The sequence below is a fragment of the Ylistrum balloti genome, unplaced genomic scaffold, assembly GCF_031769215.1.
Source record: "Ylistrum balloti isolate Yb309-2 unplaced genomic scaffold, AGI_CSIRO_Ybal_v1 Utg370598, whole genome shotgun sequence".
Classification (NCBI taxonomy): Eukaryota; Metazoa; Mollusca; class Bivalvia; order Pectinida; family Pectinidae; genus Ylistrum; species Ylistrum balloti.
The window spans coordinates 530,055-549,917 of record NW_026782370.1 but is presented as its reverse complement, the minus strand read 5'-3'; the positions used below and the strand labels follow the sequence as shown (position 1 = coordinate 549,917).

General features: G+C 35.4%; 2 protein-coding genes across 2 annotated transcripts in view; one reads left to right on the top strand and one right to left on the bottom strand.

Annotated features, from left to right (window-relative positions):
- The window catches only part of LOC132556897 (methionine--tRNA ligase, cytoplasmic-like), a 35,130-nt gene extending 34,240 nt beyond the window's left edge, over window positions 1–890 (bottom strand). The window contains exon 1 of the mRNA XM_060221352.1: window positions 750–890. Within this exon, the coding sequence (XP_060077335.1) occupies window positions 750–852 (103 nt within the window). The 5' untranslated portion in view covers window positions 853–890. The remainder of the gene's footprint in view (window positions 1–749) is intronic.
- Window positions 891–1,187: 297 nt separating this feature from the next.
- On the top strand, window positions 1,188–19,863 carry LOC132556882 (protein adenylyltransferase SelO, mitochondrial-like). The gene is made up of 13 exons (XM_060221338.1): window positions 1,188–1,689; window positions 6,747–6,885; window positions 8,111–8,256; window positions 8,499–8,622; window positions 9,473–9,588; window positions 10,695–10,798; window positions 11,479–11,648; window positions 12,017–12,051; window positions 13,166–13,366; window positions 13,705–13,825; window positions 15,663–15,820; window positions 16,273–16,451; window positions 17,061–19,863. Exons 1-13 carry the CDS (start codon window positions 1,202–1,204, stop codon window positions 17,177–17,179), a joined length of 2,100 nt encoding a protein of 699 aa, XP_060077321.1. The 5' UTR covers window positions 1,188–1,201; the 3' UTR covers window positions 17,180–19,863.

The following is a 19,863-nucleotide window of genomic DNA, read 5'->3' as shown; positions in this document are numbered from 1 at the left end:
TTTACATACATAATATATTTTTGATGATAAATATAATTATCAGCAAATATATTTGACAGAAATATCACAGGAAATGTTTTGATCTTTTTTTGTTTTGTAGTTAATTATTACAGAAATAAAGAATAATATCAAATATAGTTGTAGAGTGCAGTGGTATTTTTTGGTATTTTCTGTTTTTCCCTTGTTGAAAACTTAAAAGGAAAAGTGTGATGTTTAGAAGAAAAATATATGCTGAAAAAGTCAAGAATCCTGCCAGTGTCCAAAATTTTTAAGAAAATACAGTGTCGACCACATAGACTTGTCTTGCTATTCCTCCACTAAGATTCGAACCTGGGACCTCTGGCTTACTTGTCTTACACACAACTGGTCCCAACAACCAAGAGGTATATTGCAGCAATAATATACCAGGGTTACATATAATGGCCTTGTAGGAAAGAACTCGTCCCCAAGTTTCTTGTGATCACAAAAATGCTTATGGAGCATGACTGAGTCCCTACTTTGGTGTTATTTACAACATATGTATGTTAATTCGGATGTTTTATCATTATGGCATGTGATGTGATTAAAATTTTCTCTTCAAGGAAAAATTACTTTTCATCAAGGTCACATTAGGACTGAGACAAAATGTACGAAGCGCGTAATCAATATCTGACGATGATCTCAAATAAAAAATGATGAAATATCTGTAAGTACTCTGACATATGCCAGGCATCGTTCATTACAAGTCACTAGTACAAATGTTATTTTACCGTCATGTTTTGTCTCCACCACCTCTAATTTGGTTCCGGATAGTTCAGCCGCTGCCAATAACTTCAAGGAATTAAAATTCCCTGGATTCGTATGAAGTTTCATTTCCAAATAATCACTGTATTGATGCAGAATGGAAACAAATGTCGGTTAAAGTGAAAACCATGCACGTGTGTCGAAGGGCAATAACTCATCGAGTAAAAATGTACCGGAAGTGTCTACTTTCGTTTTGTTGAAGAGACAGTAAAGTCTGCCACTTATGACGAATGATGCATTATTCATGTATTCTAACAATTTAACATTATGTCATATTGTTACATTGATTTATATTTATGATCGATCCTACATGTCAACATCATTCAAAGATAGAATAATTAGGATTGCTTTGTGAAATAGAGGGCGCTGCAAAGCGGAAGTGAAGTGTTTTGTAAACACAACTTGAACTTCAATTTCAATGTTTCGAAGATTGGCTGCTGAAACTGGTACCGCAATTGCGAGATTTGAAAGAAAGTATCACACAACTTCACTGAAGACTAAACTGCTTCGTAATCTCGTTGGTACATCGGCGTTTTATACTTGGAGATGTATTGCAGGTGTTCATAGATCGGCGAATAACATGTCCACATTGGAAACTCTCAATTTTGACAATCTCGCGTTGAGGTCCCTCCCGATTGACTCTGAAAAGGAGGTATTTACACGACAGGTATCAGGGGCATGCTTCTCAAAAATAAATCTCTCCCCAGTTGAAAACCCGACTCTGGTCTGTCACTCTTTGTCGGCGTTATCCTTGCTGGACCTGAAAGAAACTGAAGTTCAGGAGAAGAATTTCTGTGAATATTTCGCAGGGAATAAACTTATACCTGGTAGTGAGCCAGCAGCGCACTGTTATTGTGGTCATCAGTTTGGATATTTCTCTGGTCAGCTTGGCGATGGTGCTGCTATGTAAGTTTAACAATTTAAATAAAATGTTTGAATTTTTCTCTCGCTGTAGTTAGCTTACTCGTTCTCATTCCAACTCGTATCCATCCACTGGCCAACTCATAACAATTTTGGCAATCCCATACCCATCATTATCAATTGATCATTTGCATTTTTTTTTTACTTCACATTGCTTGGATTTGTAATTTTTCAATGTTCTATTTGGTTGCATAAATCTGTAAATTCATTTACAGATATGGACACAGAGGCTTATTCCCAGCCTGCGTCCATCATATATCCTAATAAATCCTAATAAATAAATTCTTGTGTTGGTGTAGAAGAACAGGGAAAATACACATTCCTGTCGAGTGCCCCGACCAGGAATCAAACCCGGGTCTCTGGCATGATAAGCCAGTGCTCTACCAACTGAGCCAAAGAAGCATGCTCCGTCAGCTAAGTGACAGAGACCGTATTTAACACTTTGTACAAGCCACACTGACCCGCTCCTTTTACATTGGGACACAAGGCTGTCGTACACATGGAACTGTGTTACCACTGATGTCATGATAGTAGACTTGTAAGCACATGAAGCTATGTTATCTTAATGTATCAAAACATTAATAAATTGTAGATATGCACATGAAACAATGTTACCGACGATGATAAGTATAATGCACACACATGTCACACACAAATCTTTAAATGAAAGTACAAACAAATATACCGACTTTAAAAAAATATTTAGTTCTTATGTTTTAATTGCCATAAACTGAACTAACCAATGAAAAAGCAAAGTTTATTCTTCATTTGAGCTGCTATATGTTGTTACTATAAATAAATTGCAACAGCATTCTTGGCCTATGTGATTTTCAATGAAGATGTTTGACCACATCAAGAAACCTTCCGGTGTGACACGTACGACAAGTGGCAAAACCTAACATGTGACACAGGTAGGTTTTTAATCTTGATAACGTTTTTTCTCCACTTGTGTAACAACTCATTACAAGATATATTCGTGTATTCCATATACAGTCAAACCTCGTTAACTCGAAGTCGATGGGACCACGAAAATACTTCGAGTTATCCGAGTCTTCGAGATAGCCGAGTTCATGAGTTTTGGTGCAAAGATTTTTAATGTTCCTGACGTTCCTTGTACTTTTTGTCACTTTTTGGCTATATACGAGCTTGATGTAGATTCCGGTAATAAGCAAACATATTTTGTTCTTGATCGTTGAAAAACCAGAATTGATAATTAAATTAGGTGCAGTTTGCTTATTATTTAGAAACCATCAATTTCGTTCTCTATCTTCCTCTTCACACCAGTCTTCGCCCTATCAATCGATCCAAGTATCCCCCCGGATAAACCGGGTCCTTCGTTGGATTGCTCAATTGACTTCGACATTTCGAAACGGGTATGATTTCGGTGAGAAACACCCCTGCTTTTATCCCTATGTGACACTCATGACATCTCCTCACTAATTCTGCCCTAAGTACTTCGACGCTAATTAAATAATTGTTTCACTCATTTGTCGGTTTAATTGAGCACAGGTGACCGTTTCATGCGTACTCCTGTAAAAACATTAAGCCTAGTACCGGGCCAGTGTTGTGATTGTTTTCTATAGCTTAGTTCCGCTTCACTGAGTGTATACACAGGTCGGTGTTTGTTATGGCTGACAGACACGGAAATTACGCAATGTGAGTAGAACTTCACTTTTTATCGCCGATATCTATCAATTATAAGATCTAACGGTTACCTTTTATCATTCAATTAAATAACAATAAACACTTTTCTAAAACATGAATATTGTTAATTACAGTATTGTTCATTAATATTCACTTGTAAAGCCTATTGTCGGTAAAATTGCAAAACGGCGTAGCGCATCAGCGATGTAATTGACCGGCACAAAATTTATACTTCGAGTTTTCCGATCATATTCAGTATATGTTTTGTTGTTGGGACCAAATTTTTACTTCGAATTAACAGAGTTTTTCGAGTTTTCCGTATTCGAGTTTTCCGAGTTTTGATTACTAGAATAAAGAGAAGATTTTGCCGGGACCGACAAAGTGCTTCGAGTTAAACGGGGTCTTTGAGTTTTCCGAGTTCGAGTTAACGAAGTTCGACTGTATGTATATATACTTCCTGTTTTATTAAGAAAATTATCGAAAAGTTAAATTTTACATACATCCGTTTATTAAGAAAATTATCAAAATGCTATTTGTTAAAAAAAAATTAGAAATTTATGTTGTTTTACTGTAGTGAGATGTACTAGTGCCTGATATTTTACAGATAGATAGAAGGCACCATTTTATAAGACACTGATATTTGTTTTCAATATGAATTTTATATTTTGCAAAAATGTTTTATGTTTTGCCCCATAAAAAGTAAAAGGTATGAAACTTCTACCCACAATCTAAAGAAATGCACTCAGGTGATTTTCCTAGAAACTGCATTCAGTATAAGTATCTTTATCCTTTGATGTAATTTAAGACAGGATGGTTGGCAGAAAATCTTTAATACTGATTGTCAGTGAAATCATACCACTACTTCACAACAAGTAATGAATGAATCAGTAATATGATTGTAAGCTAAAACTAGTTAATGAAATCAATATGGGTGCAACAACAAAATCTTTCTGTAATACTATACATGTGTAATATTACTATTTTTCTCTGGGTAGTCCTGTTAAAACTGGAATTCCTATAAATGATAATTATCTGGCAGTCAGACAATGTATAAGGAAGTGGTGTTTTTTGTGATGAAAAATTGTCTAAATGTATAAAAAGGTGGTAGTTCGAAGTTTACTATTTCTATATCTCACTGACCTTTGACCCCTTGATTTTGAAACTTGATGAAAATAACCTTCACATTATTCCCATCAACTGTTTTTTGTTTTCTCAACAAAAAATTGAAGATTTATGGTAAAATGTGGTAATCAGTTTGTAAATACATATGTAACTGACAATGTAAAATTCACTGACCTATCTTTTTTTCATTTTAGGAGGCAATCTTTGCTTACACCAGCTGATATCATTGCTATTCCAGGGGACATCCCTTCATTCCTACAGAAGTGACTGGTTTCTGAGGGGAAACTGAGCCAACATCAGAAGAAGCAGGTACGTTGATGAGTCAGATAGATTCGGCTGATATAATTGGCAGAACAGTTAACTCTCAGTGCAATATCAGACAAAATGAAATCCATTAAGAAGAAGAGAAATTTGTTTTGTATGAGACCATCGAATATTATAGAGTATTAATGTTATCTTTCCTGTCAGACTCATACTCGTCAGCGGAAGATGTTCGCTCTGTGGAAAAACTACTGAGATGGACCATTGAACAGTTACTCCCTCCTGAAGAGATGTGCAGCCCTGGATGTAAAACCTACTGTTTCCATGGAATCCCTTCCAAATATTAGATATTTTTCTCTGTTTATATATACCTGACTTTAGTTTACATATGTAACTTTGTAAGGGTTGAAAGTGTAAATCCTACTATACTGCGGAATAATCTTATTATAGAACAAATGAATGAAAGGGAATTTTGACAGAGTGAACAAGATGACAGTTTGTGTGAATTGACATAGGGAATTTTGACAGAGTGAACAAGATGACAGTTTGTGTGAATTGACATATTTGTATGTTCATGCATCTTGTTATCATTGTAGAGCTGTTCAGAGATGTATATAATGTGTCAAACATCTCTGTGTTGTCAAAGTAAATGTTTTAGTAAATAAATGTTTTTGAAACTATTTATGAATTTGTTATTGTTTCCAGTGTTAAAAAATCGATACAGAAAGACAATATGTATATCATAAGATATATGAAATAGCTCAAATGGCCTGATTTATTTTTGAGTTTTCTCCTTTGATCAAAACCTCGTAATCAAACTAGAATCACTGAATTATCTGTCACTTGAAAGTTTACAATAAGCTTGTAGATAGAATGTATTTACATATCCTTAATGAAAAATGTTGGTACAAGTTCATCAATACTTTGTATGAGTTGGCCAATGTTAGTGGGTACAAGTTTACCATTTTTATGCCCCCGCCATTTATAGTGTTGCCCATGTCCGTCCGTCCCGCCGCGTCCCGTCCCGTCCCGTCCCGTCGCGTCGCGTCCCAAATCAGTATATACCACCTAACAACTTCATTCGGACCTTTCACTATTATTTCACATTTGGGGGCGGGGGCATTCATGTCTTACAGACATTTTCTAGTTTTGTATCATTTGGTTTGGGTATGGGTAGGAATGGTTACGAGTTAACTAAAATTCTCTCCTGCATTGTATTGATAAATGTATTAAATTATTATGAAATGCAGGAATTTGAACCTGGAACCTTCTAATGAAAATTACATTTGTTGTGAGATTGCCCAGTCATACAAGATAGTAAATGTTAAAGTTTGATCAGTACAACACGTCGCATTCACCTGTTGTTGTAATATAGATTATAATCTCGTCAATGTTGAAATTTAGGGGATAGGTACAAACCACATCATTTGAATATAATAAGAAATGGATGTAATTACCCAATAGGAGTATTCTCAGGAACATTAAATTGACCTGTGTGTTCTTAGGGATGTTTTAATTATGATGTAAAGACGTAGTATTTCAGAAAGTCCATTCAGTCTATACAGTACTAGGATTCCCTATATAATCCGAAAAGGACCCCGTTTATAGAATAGCTACTGTAAACCCTGGCTTATATCTCATTCTTGTAGTACAATGTCATGTACTGTCATTGTTAATCAATTTTACCATAAGATTAATTTGCCTATCTATAAAACAGAATGATGAAAGGACATCGTACAACATAGGGTACCAAGATCTCTTTGGAATTTCTTGTATCTGCAATACCTTTCACAAAACCGGTTACATTTAACTCTTAAAGAATTGATGGATACGTTTTAACACGTACATTACTGATGTATTTTCCTATGTTTACTTGTAGTAACAACACCCTTGTCAAAGTATTGGATAGTCACATTAGTTTACTCGGGGTATGAAAAGGTGTTGATTGTTTTTCAGGTGTACCAGATATATTTGAAATAATTTGTCATACTCTTACTGTAGTTGTCTCCCTTTAGGTACTTGGGGGAAGTGGTGAACAAGAAGGGTGAACGTTGGGAGATTCAGCTGAAGGGATCTGGACTGACTCCTTTCTCCCGGACAGCTGATGGACGAAAAGTGTTGAGGAGCACCATCAGGGAATTTCTATGTAGTGAGGTATAATTTATGTATTATTTACACTTACAGTATTTTAGAATTAGTATAAAGCTTTACTGTTGTTGAAGTTGTGACATGTTTGTATGACTGTATTGTCACACAGACCAAGAACGACAGGTAAAAGCAGGTGTATTGCTCAGGGATCTCACAAAAACTGAGGGTTATTGTCACATGGGTAAAGGCAAGGTATGAGGTGATCCAGATGATAGCCATCGGGAATCCTCGGAACTGTAGATAAGCTACATGTATAACGCCATTTCACAACATTATTCTTATAGGCATTTCATGATTACGTTTGTTAGATAGTTTTCTCTTGACAATATGAAGTATTTAGTAACGCCAGGAAAGTCATTGTGTTTGTGTTAGAATGACTGCTTTCACAGAACCTGCTGATTCCTTGAGGCATGCATTGTCCTAGTTTGACCTGGAAGACCAGGACCTTATTGATGTTTGGTACAATATACAATGTCCCTACTGCTGAAGTGTTACAAACAGTCCTCAACATAAAGACTATTACCAGCTTCCTAGATCCCCAATAACTGATCATTTCATATGTTGTCATTTCTAATCAGATCCAGCGCTATCTATGTTTCAGCAATTTTGTCCAACTATCATAATGATATTGTTGTCCTGGCATGAGAACACATACAGGGAACTACTGTCTATTGACAATGTTATGTTGTACAAGTAAGAAACGTGTCAGCAATATTTTCCTATATTCATTCATGTTATTTGTCAACTGTGACATCATTACAGTATAGCTTACAGTCTGGAATATGTAATTACAGAGGTTTTAGTGTACACAATCTGTTATATACTTTAGGGTTGACAGAGAAATATTGTACAGTTTAAATAGGAGACATATTAGTGAACGGTGAAGAACTATAACACATACAGGCAGAGATAAAGTCATCTCAATGTCAGATTTGTATCCAGCTGGGGTACTTCAATACTAAACTGGTGTTTGGACAGATGCGAGATGTCAAAAGCTTGCTCTGGCTTTTTCCACATATAGGATGCCCTAATATTGCAGGTGTTTAAGCAATGAATTAAAATAAGGTAATGTTCAGTTTCTTTGGAATAAAATATAAAAAATGAAATATATGTTGTAACAGCTATCATGAACAAGTGAGTTTTCTAACAACAGCGAAGAAAATTTTTTTAATGAAATGAAGTTTGCTATAATAAAAAAATTGATTTGAAGTTAATGAATTTTTTACCTTAGGCAATCCATAACCTTGGTATTCCTACTACGAGAGCTGGGACTTGTGTGACCTCTGACACGAGGGTAGTTCGTGACATCTTTTATGACGGTCACCCTATACAAGAGAGATGCACGATTGTTCTGAGAATTGCACCAACATTTCTGAGGTGAGGTTCAACATGCAGAATATGGCGGATTTTCATTTACACAGTATTTAATAGACTGTTTTCACTCTTAAGAATCAACATTTTCTGATCGATAGCGAAATGTTTTTGAATTTTCAGTCAGGACTGGAAAATCTATCTTTAAGGATCACAGAACTGTAATTATATTTCTATTACATCCATAAATATGTGAATTTTATTAGTTATGTATCATAATGTACAACCATCTGTTGAATATTCTGCAGGTTTGGATCATTTGAGATTTTCAAACCTATGGACCCTGAGACTGGAAGGAAAGGCCCTAGTGTAGGCAAGACAGATATTCTGATACAGATGCTAGATTACACAGTTGAAACATTCTACACAGAGGTAAGTCACACCATTGATATAAAAAAATTTCATAGTCTTATTACTGAGTTGTTATAATGTGTCATTAGGAGCTGGAGATGTTACCTTACAATATCTCTCTGGCTCTAAGCTCATTCTTGCATCAAGTCGGAAGTAAAATAACACAGCTATTACATAGTAGATAGAGTGTCAGACAACTCCATGTGAAGACCTGAGATACATGGTTTGAAGCTCACTTACGCTGGCAGTTTGTGTTTCTTAGGAAGCTGAGAAATGGTCTGGGTTTTGTTGTCATGGTGTTGTCCTTGGCAAGACATTTTACCCATAGTACTCCCATATTGGCCTCCTGTATGTTGTTCAGTGAAGTAGCCACCAGCTACTTCAAGGTAAAAATTACCCTTATTGTTGAAAGGACAATAAACATAGCAAACAAATAGGCTTAATACTGTATAAATACCCTTGTCCTTGCAGGCATTCTTGCAATTATCAAAATGGTAACATTTACGATAAACAGGACAATAAATGACCTTCTATTTTTTATTGAAAACATTATGTCACTTCTTGTTATTAGATAATTCAGTTTATCTAGAGTATGAAACTTAACTTGAATAGTTGTTGTAAACTGACTCTGGAAGTGTGACAAAAAAAAAAGAATACTAAAGGCTTTTCTCTGAGCTTGCAGCCATTGATGTCATACTGATTACAATATGATAGGAATTACAAAATATGAATATGGTGATAATCTTATGAAAGAATTTTTTTAAATGTGTAATTTTTGCTTATAATTTTAGATTCTTGTAAGTATTGAAGATTAAAGAGTGAAATCTTCAGCAATATCTAGGTGTGTATAATTCTTCATGCTTTTTTTTAGATCTGGGATAGACTTAAAGAGGATAAACAAAAGATGTACCTTGAGTTTTTCCGGGAAGTTGTGAAAAGAACGGGACGTCTGGTGGCAGAATGGCAGTGTGTAGGATGGTGTCATGGGTATGTTTTTGTCCACTCAATTCAAATCATATTACTCGTCTTTTTTCCTTGTACTGAAACTTTCAAAATCTTTCCTCATATATGTTTTATCAATTAAACACATATTTATTCAATCATAACCTAATCTTAATGTAATTCTATATAGCACTAGTGTAAATGGAGCACAGATTGGTCAGTATGAGTCATCTAATATCCTTAGCTTTTCAACTCTAACATTAGGTAGAAATTCAGGTCCTAGAGTTTGAGATCTAGCCCAGTATTTCAATTTTAATTTTTCTCTCCTAACTTTAATGGTATTTCACTACTTTCTGCATGTAGACTTATAGTAGGTGTGTTTTTTTATGTCTGTTGCTATTCTAAATGCTTTGTGTTGTATCATATCTAGCATTTTTAAGGCGTTATCTGAGACTGAGTTATAAATTTGTCATCCGTATGTCAAGGTGTTCACCCAGGCGTATGTATGATATGAAATGGATGTCAGCACCAGCTGAAATATGTGTCTTCCAATTAACATATTCGGCAGATATAGAAGAGTTCCCTCGATCGAATTGTTAGTTATTTTTTGTCTTGGCTGTGTTAGGTTTTGCATTTTTTCCATATCATTTTGTAATTTAATATTTAGTTGCCATGAACATCAACAGTGTATGATGTTTCACTAGTTTTATAATACCTCTACACAACACAGTGTACCATCACTGCTGAAATAAGACAGATTATAAAACTACCATATTATATGAGACATCCACTGTGTTTACACCAGTCACTACCGCTTGGTACCTGCAAAACACTGTTGTTAGTGACCTTTAATATTTCACCAACGTTGGTTTTGATTCTATGCAAGTATGAAAAAAAAATTATCTTAAGTACATGTAAATGTCATAAAATCAAATGTTAAGAAATGCTGAAGATAATTATACATATATTGTTGGTGACAGTTACATGACAAAGAGAATAAAAAGTTGTGTGTAAAGTTTGTGTAAGGATGAAAGAAGGATACAGAACTCACGTGACTTCTTTGTCAGATGGTCTGGTTGTGACAATTATTGTGGTACTTCAATGTATCATGTAAATTGATGGTTTTGTCTGTGAATTAATGAACTTTTCAGGGTGCTTAATACAGACAACATGAGTATATGTGGTGTTACAATAGATTATGGGCCTTATGGATTCATGGACCGGTATGACCCGGATTTCATCTGTAACGCTTCAGGTGAGCTCTTCCTTCAATACAGCAAACTTTCTCATGCTTTCTCAAGATTTCACTGTGGGAAATTGAATGGTGATTAGCTACAATTAAAATTTTGTTACAATGTGAAGACTATTGACTTAGTTATGATATTAATGTATTACTGCAATAAGCCAACATATTAGCTATGATACAAGGGGTGTGAGTTGGGGGTGTGCTTATTACAGAACAATCCTTATTGTCGGTATTATATATGGATGGACTCATTATCAGGCATGGGCTTATTGTAAGGAAAAAACTCTTTTTATCTAAGTGAGAAAATGCAGAAAATGAAATAATTTTCAATGTACCGCTCATCATATTTTAATGGTGGAAACCAGATTTCTTAGCCCCTGTCTGGATAACTGGGGGTATGCTACTGGTGATTGATAAGATACTTTACCTACATGTAAGTTCAGAGGGATCATTCACAACAGGTGATGGGTGTGGGCTCATAAATTTATTACTAAATCAATTGGTTTCTCTTTCTTTGAAGGTTTTATCAAGACATACATTGTATGTACAATCAAAAAATTTCTGAATTTCTGAAGCTGCTTCATCACTTGTTGTGAATGATCTCTCTGAGATATAAGTACTTTTATAGAATTATTTAAGATCTATTTACTAAGTACACATGTATATTTTACGTATTTATTATGATTTAGATGATGGTGGTAGATACACGTATCAAAAACAACCAGAGATTTGTAAATGGAACTGTCAAAAGTTAGCTGAAGCTATACAGGAGGCCATTCCTCTATCCGAAACAGAAAAAGAACTAGGAATATTTGATGAGGAATTTTCACGACACTACACACAAAAAATGAGGAAAAAGGTTAGTAAACTTTTTATTGTGAATGAAGTTTCACAATAATTTCAAGTACCTGGTAGTTTTGATTACACATGCTGTTAGTGTAAACATGTATATTGTAGGAGTTTTTCGATGTCTGTATTAAAGGTTAAAATCCTAAATTTTATCTAGGATAAAATCAAATTTTCACCTGTGAAATTGAGTGGTATGTCAGGAGAATTGAGTGGTATGTCAGGAGAATTGAGTGGTATGTCAGGAGGATTGAGTGGTATGTCAGGAGAATTGAGTGGTATGTCAGGAGGATGGTGTGTAAGTTTTGTATCATTAGCAAAATACTGAGAATAGTTCTTATTGTTCCTGTTATGTTTTAATGAATTTTTATGTAATTTCAGTTGGGATTGTTGAAAACAGAACTACAGGAGGATGGGTAGGTATTTTAGTCATATCTGCTTTGTTCACTAAAGAAATGAGGTACTGTACTACAGTGTATTTAATGATACTATATGTAGCTGCTTGGATTGATGTCTACCAAAAATTAGATACAAATTTAACAACAAAATGCATTCAGCAATATGTCTGATGTTTTAAAATACATGTCATTAAACTGTGAGGTTAGTCCTCATAGCAGCATATGTACTGTAGTTATATTAAATATGGCATGGCAGAAAATGGCAATTTACTGTGCAGAGGGATATTTTAGAGAAAGGAAAAAATATCACACAAATATGAAATTTTACAGGCACTTCTAGATATAATACAAAATTCATGATATACAGTGAAACCTCACCTAACGACCACCTTAAAATTACAACCACCCCGCTATTACGGGCACTTTTTTCAGTCCCGTTTTTTTCCACTATCTATCTTTGTATTGGTCGCTTCAGTATTACGACCACCCGGCTATTCCGTATTACGACCACTTCTTACAGTCCCAATGACCACTAATTAACGATAATTGACCTCACAATTACGACCAATTTCCGACCAGTGATTAAATTTTACCTGGTGCGCAGTGAACCGCGAAGGTGTCGTTCACGACCATTGTTTTCGTCAGGGATTACCGACCCTGTCACCAGGTGGCGTTACACGAAGTAAACATCATTATTGGATTAACTTGGCCTACCCGTCTGAAACCGCGTGCCAGACACGTTTTAATAGCGATCTATTGTTTGTTAATTATATATTGATATATCGGTAGGTATGCTGTTAAACACCTTAGAAGCCCTGCATACCCAAAAGTGAATTATGTAGTCTTTTCAGCCGATATTCCTTTGCTTTGCGGTCAATCTGATCCACCTCACTATTAAGACCACCTCGCTATTAAGACCACTTTTGTCCAGTCCCCAAAGTGGTCTTAATAGCGAGGTTTCACTGTACTTTAAAATTTCATAGACATAAGATAAGTTTTGAAGGTCCAGTGTTTTTGAAAAGTTATATTTTTGTCACATTTGTTTGATTCATTTTGACTTCATTAGCTTAATTGGCTAAGATCTATTTTGAATAACTTCTAACTAACTTGAAATCAACATGTACATTTTCAGTTTACTTGTTGAGAAGCTCTTGGAGACAATGAAAACAACAGGAGCAGACTTCACAAATACTTTCCGTTGTCTCAGTCGTCTGCCCTTACCAGGAAATACAGATTATGACTCAGCTGTCGCTGAGGTGACAGAGTACATTCTATCCCAGTGTGCCACAGTGGAAGAACTGAAATTGTCTTGTAAACCTACAATGGATCCAAGGTAAATCATATGACATCAAGATATCATGGATTTAAAATGGTACTCGGAATAACTGTGTGGCCAGACCAAAGATGACAGAATTTATATCTCACAAAGAAGGTTGCTCCATCAGTAAAATAAGAATATTTCATTAGATAAGGTAATTTTGTATTTTAATTTGAACATCTTTAGGTACAATATTAGTTTATATCATTCTTGGGCCAACATTCTGTAACTTCTCTGGAAACTTTGTAATTTAACTTGAGATTTATTTTAGGATTATAAGGTAACACATCCTGCTAGTCCAGGGGCTTCTCCTTGGTATAATGTGTTAACAGGTGTTGTTTATATTTATACAGACAACTGCAGATGTTTATGATGTTGATGCAGACTAACCCAGGCCTCCTGAATGCTTTGGGACGGGGGTTAAGTGCCTTTGTTAAGGAGATAGAGAAAATGGAAAAAGCTAAGCATCTTCAGGTGAGATTTCTTATTAAGAAATACGGGCTCAGTTATATCATAAAAACCTGGGTAATGTGTGTACCTATGTAACATGCACAGGTTCTACTGTTTGGGACTGAAAATGGTAAAAGATGTGACATGCATAATGTGCGCATTAGTCAGAATCGATCACTGGGAGCAAAGAAATCAATCGCAGAATGTTTAGCAAACACATCAGACCAACGATATAAAGTCCAAAATTTGTTTTCATCTCAGTTACTAATCTTTAATTACCTTCTGTTTAATTATAGGTACAATACAATTGAAGGAAAACTACTACTGAATGTTTGTGAAGTTCTTGTTTGTTTGACATCAGACATGTTACACTTTATCATTTACTTACCTCTGTACCTTTCCAATTAACCTAGAATTATATATCTTGCGTACACAAACACTTGTCTTCACACCAGGCCCAATCAAATGTTAAAATCACAGGTACAAGTCATACCTATTCATTACAAACCAGGTAATTACGATCTCAGCAAGTCGTCGTTTTTTCCATGTCTCACTTTCACATGGTGCGCATTCCAGCTGACATAAATTAAGGCCCCAAATCTGTATATATAAGCAATCAGTATACAGAGCACAGAATGGAATCATATGGTACTGTAGTTTTACATATGTGTACTGGTAATGTCAAAAGAAGAACAGCGTTTGATTACACATTTGGATAAGATAATTGCACCAAGACTGTTCCCTCTTTATCATTAGACAATATATGCTTTGTAAGCATCAATAAGACCAATATTCATAAATAATGAGTTAAATCCATGATCCGATGATAAGTCTCAATCAACACTTGGCATACTTATGTCAACGCTAACTTCCACTAATACACATGAATACAGACATGTGTTTCTAGTTCATCGTGATATCCAATGTGAAGGAGAATTAAATGATACCAGTCAATTCTTAAAAGTTGAACATATGAGTGTTTCAAAAGAGATGCAATATAATTGACATATTTTTCAATGTCCTGAATAGGGCACTGTCTCTGCCAATGATATGGTTTTATACATGTCCTGAACAGGGCACTATCTCTGCCAATGATATGGTTTTATACATGTCCTGAACAGGGCACTGTCTCTGCCAATGATATGGTTTTATACATGTCCTGAACAGGGCACTGTCTCTGCCAATGATATGGTTTTATACATGTCCTGAACAGGGCACTGTCTGTGCCAATGATATGGTTTTATACATGTCCTGAACAGGGCACTGTCTGTGCCAATGATATGGTTTTATACATGTCCTGAACAGGGCACTGTCTGTGCCAATGATATGGTTTTATACATGTCCTGAACAGGGCACTGTCTGTGCCAATGATATGGTTTTATACATGTCCTGAACAGGGCACTGTCTCTGCCAATGATATGGTTTGATACATGTCCTGAACAGGGCACTGTCTCTGCCAATGATATGGTTTTATACATGTCCTGAACAGGGCACTGTCTCTGCCATTGGTTTTAAACACTTTGTCCTGATTTTGCATGTTATTGACGTGGATAGTTTACATAATATAAACAGTTATTGCATATACTGTTGTTTTTTTATAAATAAATTGTCAAATCCTTGTTTGTGTCAGATTGTGTATGAGATAGTCCCCGCAATCAATGATATCAGTCTCACAAAATCTTAAACTTTCAAAATAAGCATCCAGTTTACTGAAGTGAATTGATCTTAAGCTTAATATGACAAAATGTGTTCCTTTATAAAGTGCCACAATGGGCAAGGCATGCATGAGTATGCTTCAGCAGGTTAGTAAGATGTCAACCACTGTTAACTTTGTCTTAGATAAATCTTGTTATATTTCCAGGACTTGACACAAAAATCTAAACAAGAGGAAGACAAAAAACTATGGACAGAATGGTTAACACAGTACACAGAGAGACTGAAGCTAGAGGTCAAAGACTGCAGTGACCTTGAGAGTGCAACTAAACAGAGGTCAGAGGTCATGAACTCTGTAAATCCAAGGTAATTACATCAAGTTATTCTTATTTTGATTTTAATTACATAATTTCAATATTTGCGGGGAACTCTCAGCTAGATTAAAAAAGTGAAAAAAGTAAAAGGCAAGATATGATAAATCTACAAGTATCTATAATTATACTGTAGTTGATCTTCTGTCAATGCTGCAGGAGACATTGTAGTCCTCTTACAGAGAATAATTGAAGCAAAAAAAAAACTTCTACCTGGGTTATGAACCACTTGTCGTTATCCACTTTGATCAGTTACATGTACATACAAATCTCATTATGAAGTTTATTTTAAACACAATCAACAATCTAAAATACCAATTTTATCTCTCGTTATAGATTACTCGCAGACTTTTGTGAATTTTCTTCAATAATAAATTTATGATGAATTTACATTAGGCAGATAATTTGCCTTTTCATGTGTATCAGAAAATGTTTTATTTTTTGTAGATTTATTCTGAGGAACTATATTGCTGAGAATGCAATTAAAGCTGCAGAGAAGGGAGATTACTCTGAAGTACAGCGAGTGCTGAAGTTACTGGAAAATCCATTCAGTGAAGCTGTTGACCTTGGCAGCTTTTCAGGTCTGTCATTAGGTGGCAGCACCTCCACCACAGACTCAGATTCGGGTAAGTAAGGGAAGTGTGTTAAGGTAGACAAAGTATAAACAATCCTGTTCTTCCATCAGTCTGTAACCTTTCAATAATTCTTTCTATTTTACTTTTTTTCTGTACTTCATGTTGTTCCAATAATTAAATTTTCATTTTGTAAATCTATAATAAAGATGTAATGAATACAGTATTGTATATAATTACTATTATGAAGTGTTTGACTTATTACTGTTGATGTTTCATGCTCGATGTCTTAGTGAAAAAATGTCAGGGAAAATGATGAGAAATTACGCACATAACCCTTTCACCGTTGTTTTAGCTAGTCACAACCAGATATTCAACTCTTGAGAGGTTGACATTATGGTTTCCATTTGTAAATCTGTTGTAAGATTAATAATTATTAATGGTGATTTAGATAACAGTAGTTTCTGAAATTTTTAACAAAAAATTTATAATCTGAGGAATTGTAAAAAAATTATTAGATCAAATGCTATAATTCAAATGGATTCAATGCTATGTGGAAATTGATTATGTTGTAAATCAATGTCACAACAACAGGTTTTTGCAACATATATTCTCCACGATCAGAATCACAAAAAATATACATGATTTTTTTATCATTTACAGCTGGAGCAGCTGGGCCAAGCAGTGGTGCAAGTAAGGGGGATAACTCTCAAACATGTGGTGAAGCAATATCGTATGACTGTAAACCACCTGAATGGGCACAAGGCTTACGAGTGACTTGATCCTCGTAAACACCTTCCTATAACATAAACCTGACCAGACAGTGACCGCCTAGTTCATATATCAATGGTGGTGGTGATGAAGTATCTAGGATGGACATATTTGGTCGGGTTTGAGGTTTAGGAAGGTTTTATTGTCTGTACTGCTGTGTTGAAATGGACGTTAGATGTATGATTACAGATTTGACTAAATAAGAACTCAACTAATTATTTGGAAGTAGGCACACCTTTTACATACTTGAGTGTTTGGAGGATGTGATTTGGGTCAATCACCCATCAATTACCAGTGTCGCCATCTTGCCTAACTGTATCTGGATATTCCAATGTTTACCTAATGATAGTGGAAAATGTTGGATTTACAGTGTACCTGATATTTCTTTGCTTTAAATCAAAATTTGGTCATTCAAAATCAGCTTAAATTAAAAAACTGTTATAACACAACAAAGAATATGATCTAAATACATTTAAAGCCAAAATTAAATCTAACTGAATGAAACAATTGGATCACTGCTGATTGATATAGACTATCAATGGTTATGTATCTCTCAGAGATTTTTATTCCTTGTCAGAGTGAGTTTACGTGTTACATAATCACAGAAATAATGAAAAAAGTAAAATAATTGTTGTCATAATTGTAAGCTGACTAATTTAAATAACTAATTAAATTTGAATAATGAAATTTAAAATCTATATTAAGATGACAGGATGAATTCCTATATCAAGAATTCCTATATCAATTATAATCAACACAGTGGTACAGCCCCTACCGTAGATATCTTTGATGTGACACACATTTTAATGAAGGCTTCAGTTTAAACTTGGTAACCTAGGTAACTGATGCTGGATGTAGATACTGCAGTAGGGGGTCCTATATGAATTATAATTAATTTATTTGACATCCTTTGAAAGGTTGGGAAGGCTGAGAGAGCCTTTATTTCAGGCCTGTTTCTTACTCCACCTTTTATAGGCTAATTTGTCTGTATGAAATTTTCAAGCCATAAGCTTATTTTTGTAATCCACATTTGTAAGTGATGTGTTGATATGTGAGGCTTTCTTTAGATCTCTTTTTTAAGGCTGATTTTCCCATATATGAGGCTTTATTAGTAACAATAATCCCTCACTGTACTCTGTTTATCAACATGTATCTGTACAATGTGTTTTGATGTTATGAACATACAGGGCCTCACAAACCTGATAACTATAATATCTAGTGCTCCTGTAAGGCCTCACCAACCTGATATCTATAATATCTAGTGCTCCAGTAAGGCCTCACAAACCTGATATCTATAATATCTAGTGCTCCTGTAAGGCCTCACAAACCTGATATCTATAATATCTAGTGCTCCTGTAAGGCCTCACAAACCTGATAACTATAATATCTAGTGCTCCAGTAAGGCCTCACAAACCAGATATCTATAATTTCTAGTGCTCCTGTAAGGCCTCACAAACCTGATATCTATAATATCTAGTGCTCCAGTAAGGCCTCACAAACCTGATATCTATAATATCTAGTGCTCCTGTAAGGCCTCACAAACCTGATATCTATAATATCTAGTGCTCCTGTAAGGCCTCACCAACCTGATAACTATAATATCTAGTGCTCCAGTAAGGCCTCACAAACCTGATATCTATAATATCTAGTGCTCCTGTAAGGCCTCACAAACCTGATATCTATAATATCTAGTGCTCCTGTAAGGCCTCACAAACCTGATATCTATAATATCCAGTGCTCCTGTAGGGCCTCACAAACCTGATATCTATAATATCTAGTGCTCATGTAAGGCCTCACAAACCTGATATCTATAATATCTAGTGCTCATGTAAGGCCTCACAAACCTGATATCTATAATATCTAGTGCTCATGTAAGGCCTCACAAACCTGATAACTATAATATCCAGTGCTCCTGTAAGGCCTCACAAACCTGATATCTATAATATCTAGTGCTCCTGTAAGGCCTCACAAACCTGATATCTATAATATCTAGTGCTCCTGTAAGGCCTCACAAACCTGATAACTATAATATCTAGTGCTGTAAGGCCTCACCAACCTGATATCTATAATATCTAGTGCTCCTGTAAGGCCTCACAAACCTGATATCTATAATATCTAGTGCTCCAGTAAGGCCTCACAAACCTGATATCTATAATATCTAGTGCTCCTGTAAGGCCTCACCAACCTGATATCTATAATATCTAGTGCTCCTGTAAGGCCTCACCAACCTGATATCTATAATATCTAGTGCTCCTGTAAGGCCTCACAAACCTGATAACTATAATATCTAGTGCTGTAAGGCCTCACAAACCTGATATCTATAATATCTAGTGCTCCTGTAAGGCCTCACAAACCTGATATCTATAATATCTAGTGCTCCTGTAAGGCCTCACAAACCTGATAACTATAATATCTAGTGCTCCTGTAAGGCCTCACAAACCTGATATCTATAATATCTAGTGCTCCTGGAAGGCCTCACCAACCTGATATCTATAATATCTAGTGCTCCTGTAAGGCCTCACAAACCTGATATCTATAATATCTAGTGCTCCTGTAAGGCCTCACAAACCAGATATCTATAATTTCTAGTGCTCCTGTAAGGCCTCACAAACCTGATATCTATAATATCTAGTGCTCCAGTAAGGCCTCACAAACCTGATAACTATAATATCTAGTGCTCCTGTAAGGCCTCACC

Excerpts from the sequence above, each read along its gene's own strand:
- LOC132556882 (XM_060221338.1), top strand. The coding sequence starts at position 1,202 with ATGTTTCGAAGATTGGCTGCTGAAACTGGTACCGCAATTGCGAGATTT. Across the intron at positions 11,649-12,016 it reads CACAAAAAATGAGGAAAAAG|TTGGGATTGTTGAAAACAGA; the intron begins GTTAGTAAACTT and ends ATGTAATTTCAG. Across the intron at positions 12,052-13,165 it reads ACAGAACTACAGGAGGATGG|TTTACTTGTTGAGAAGCTCT; the intron begins GTAGGTATTTTA and ends GTACATTTTCAG.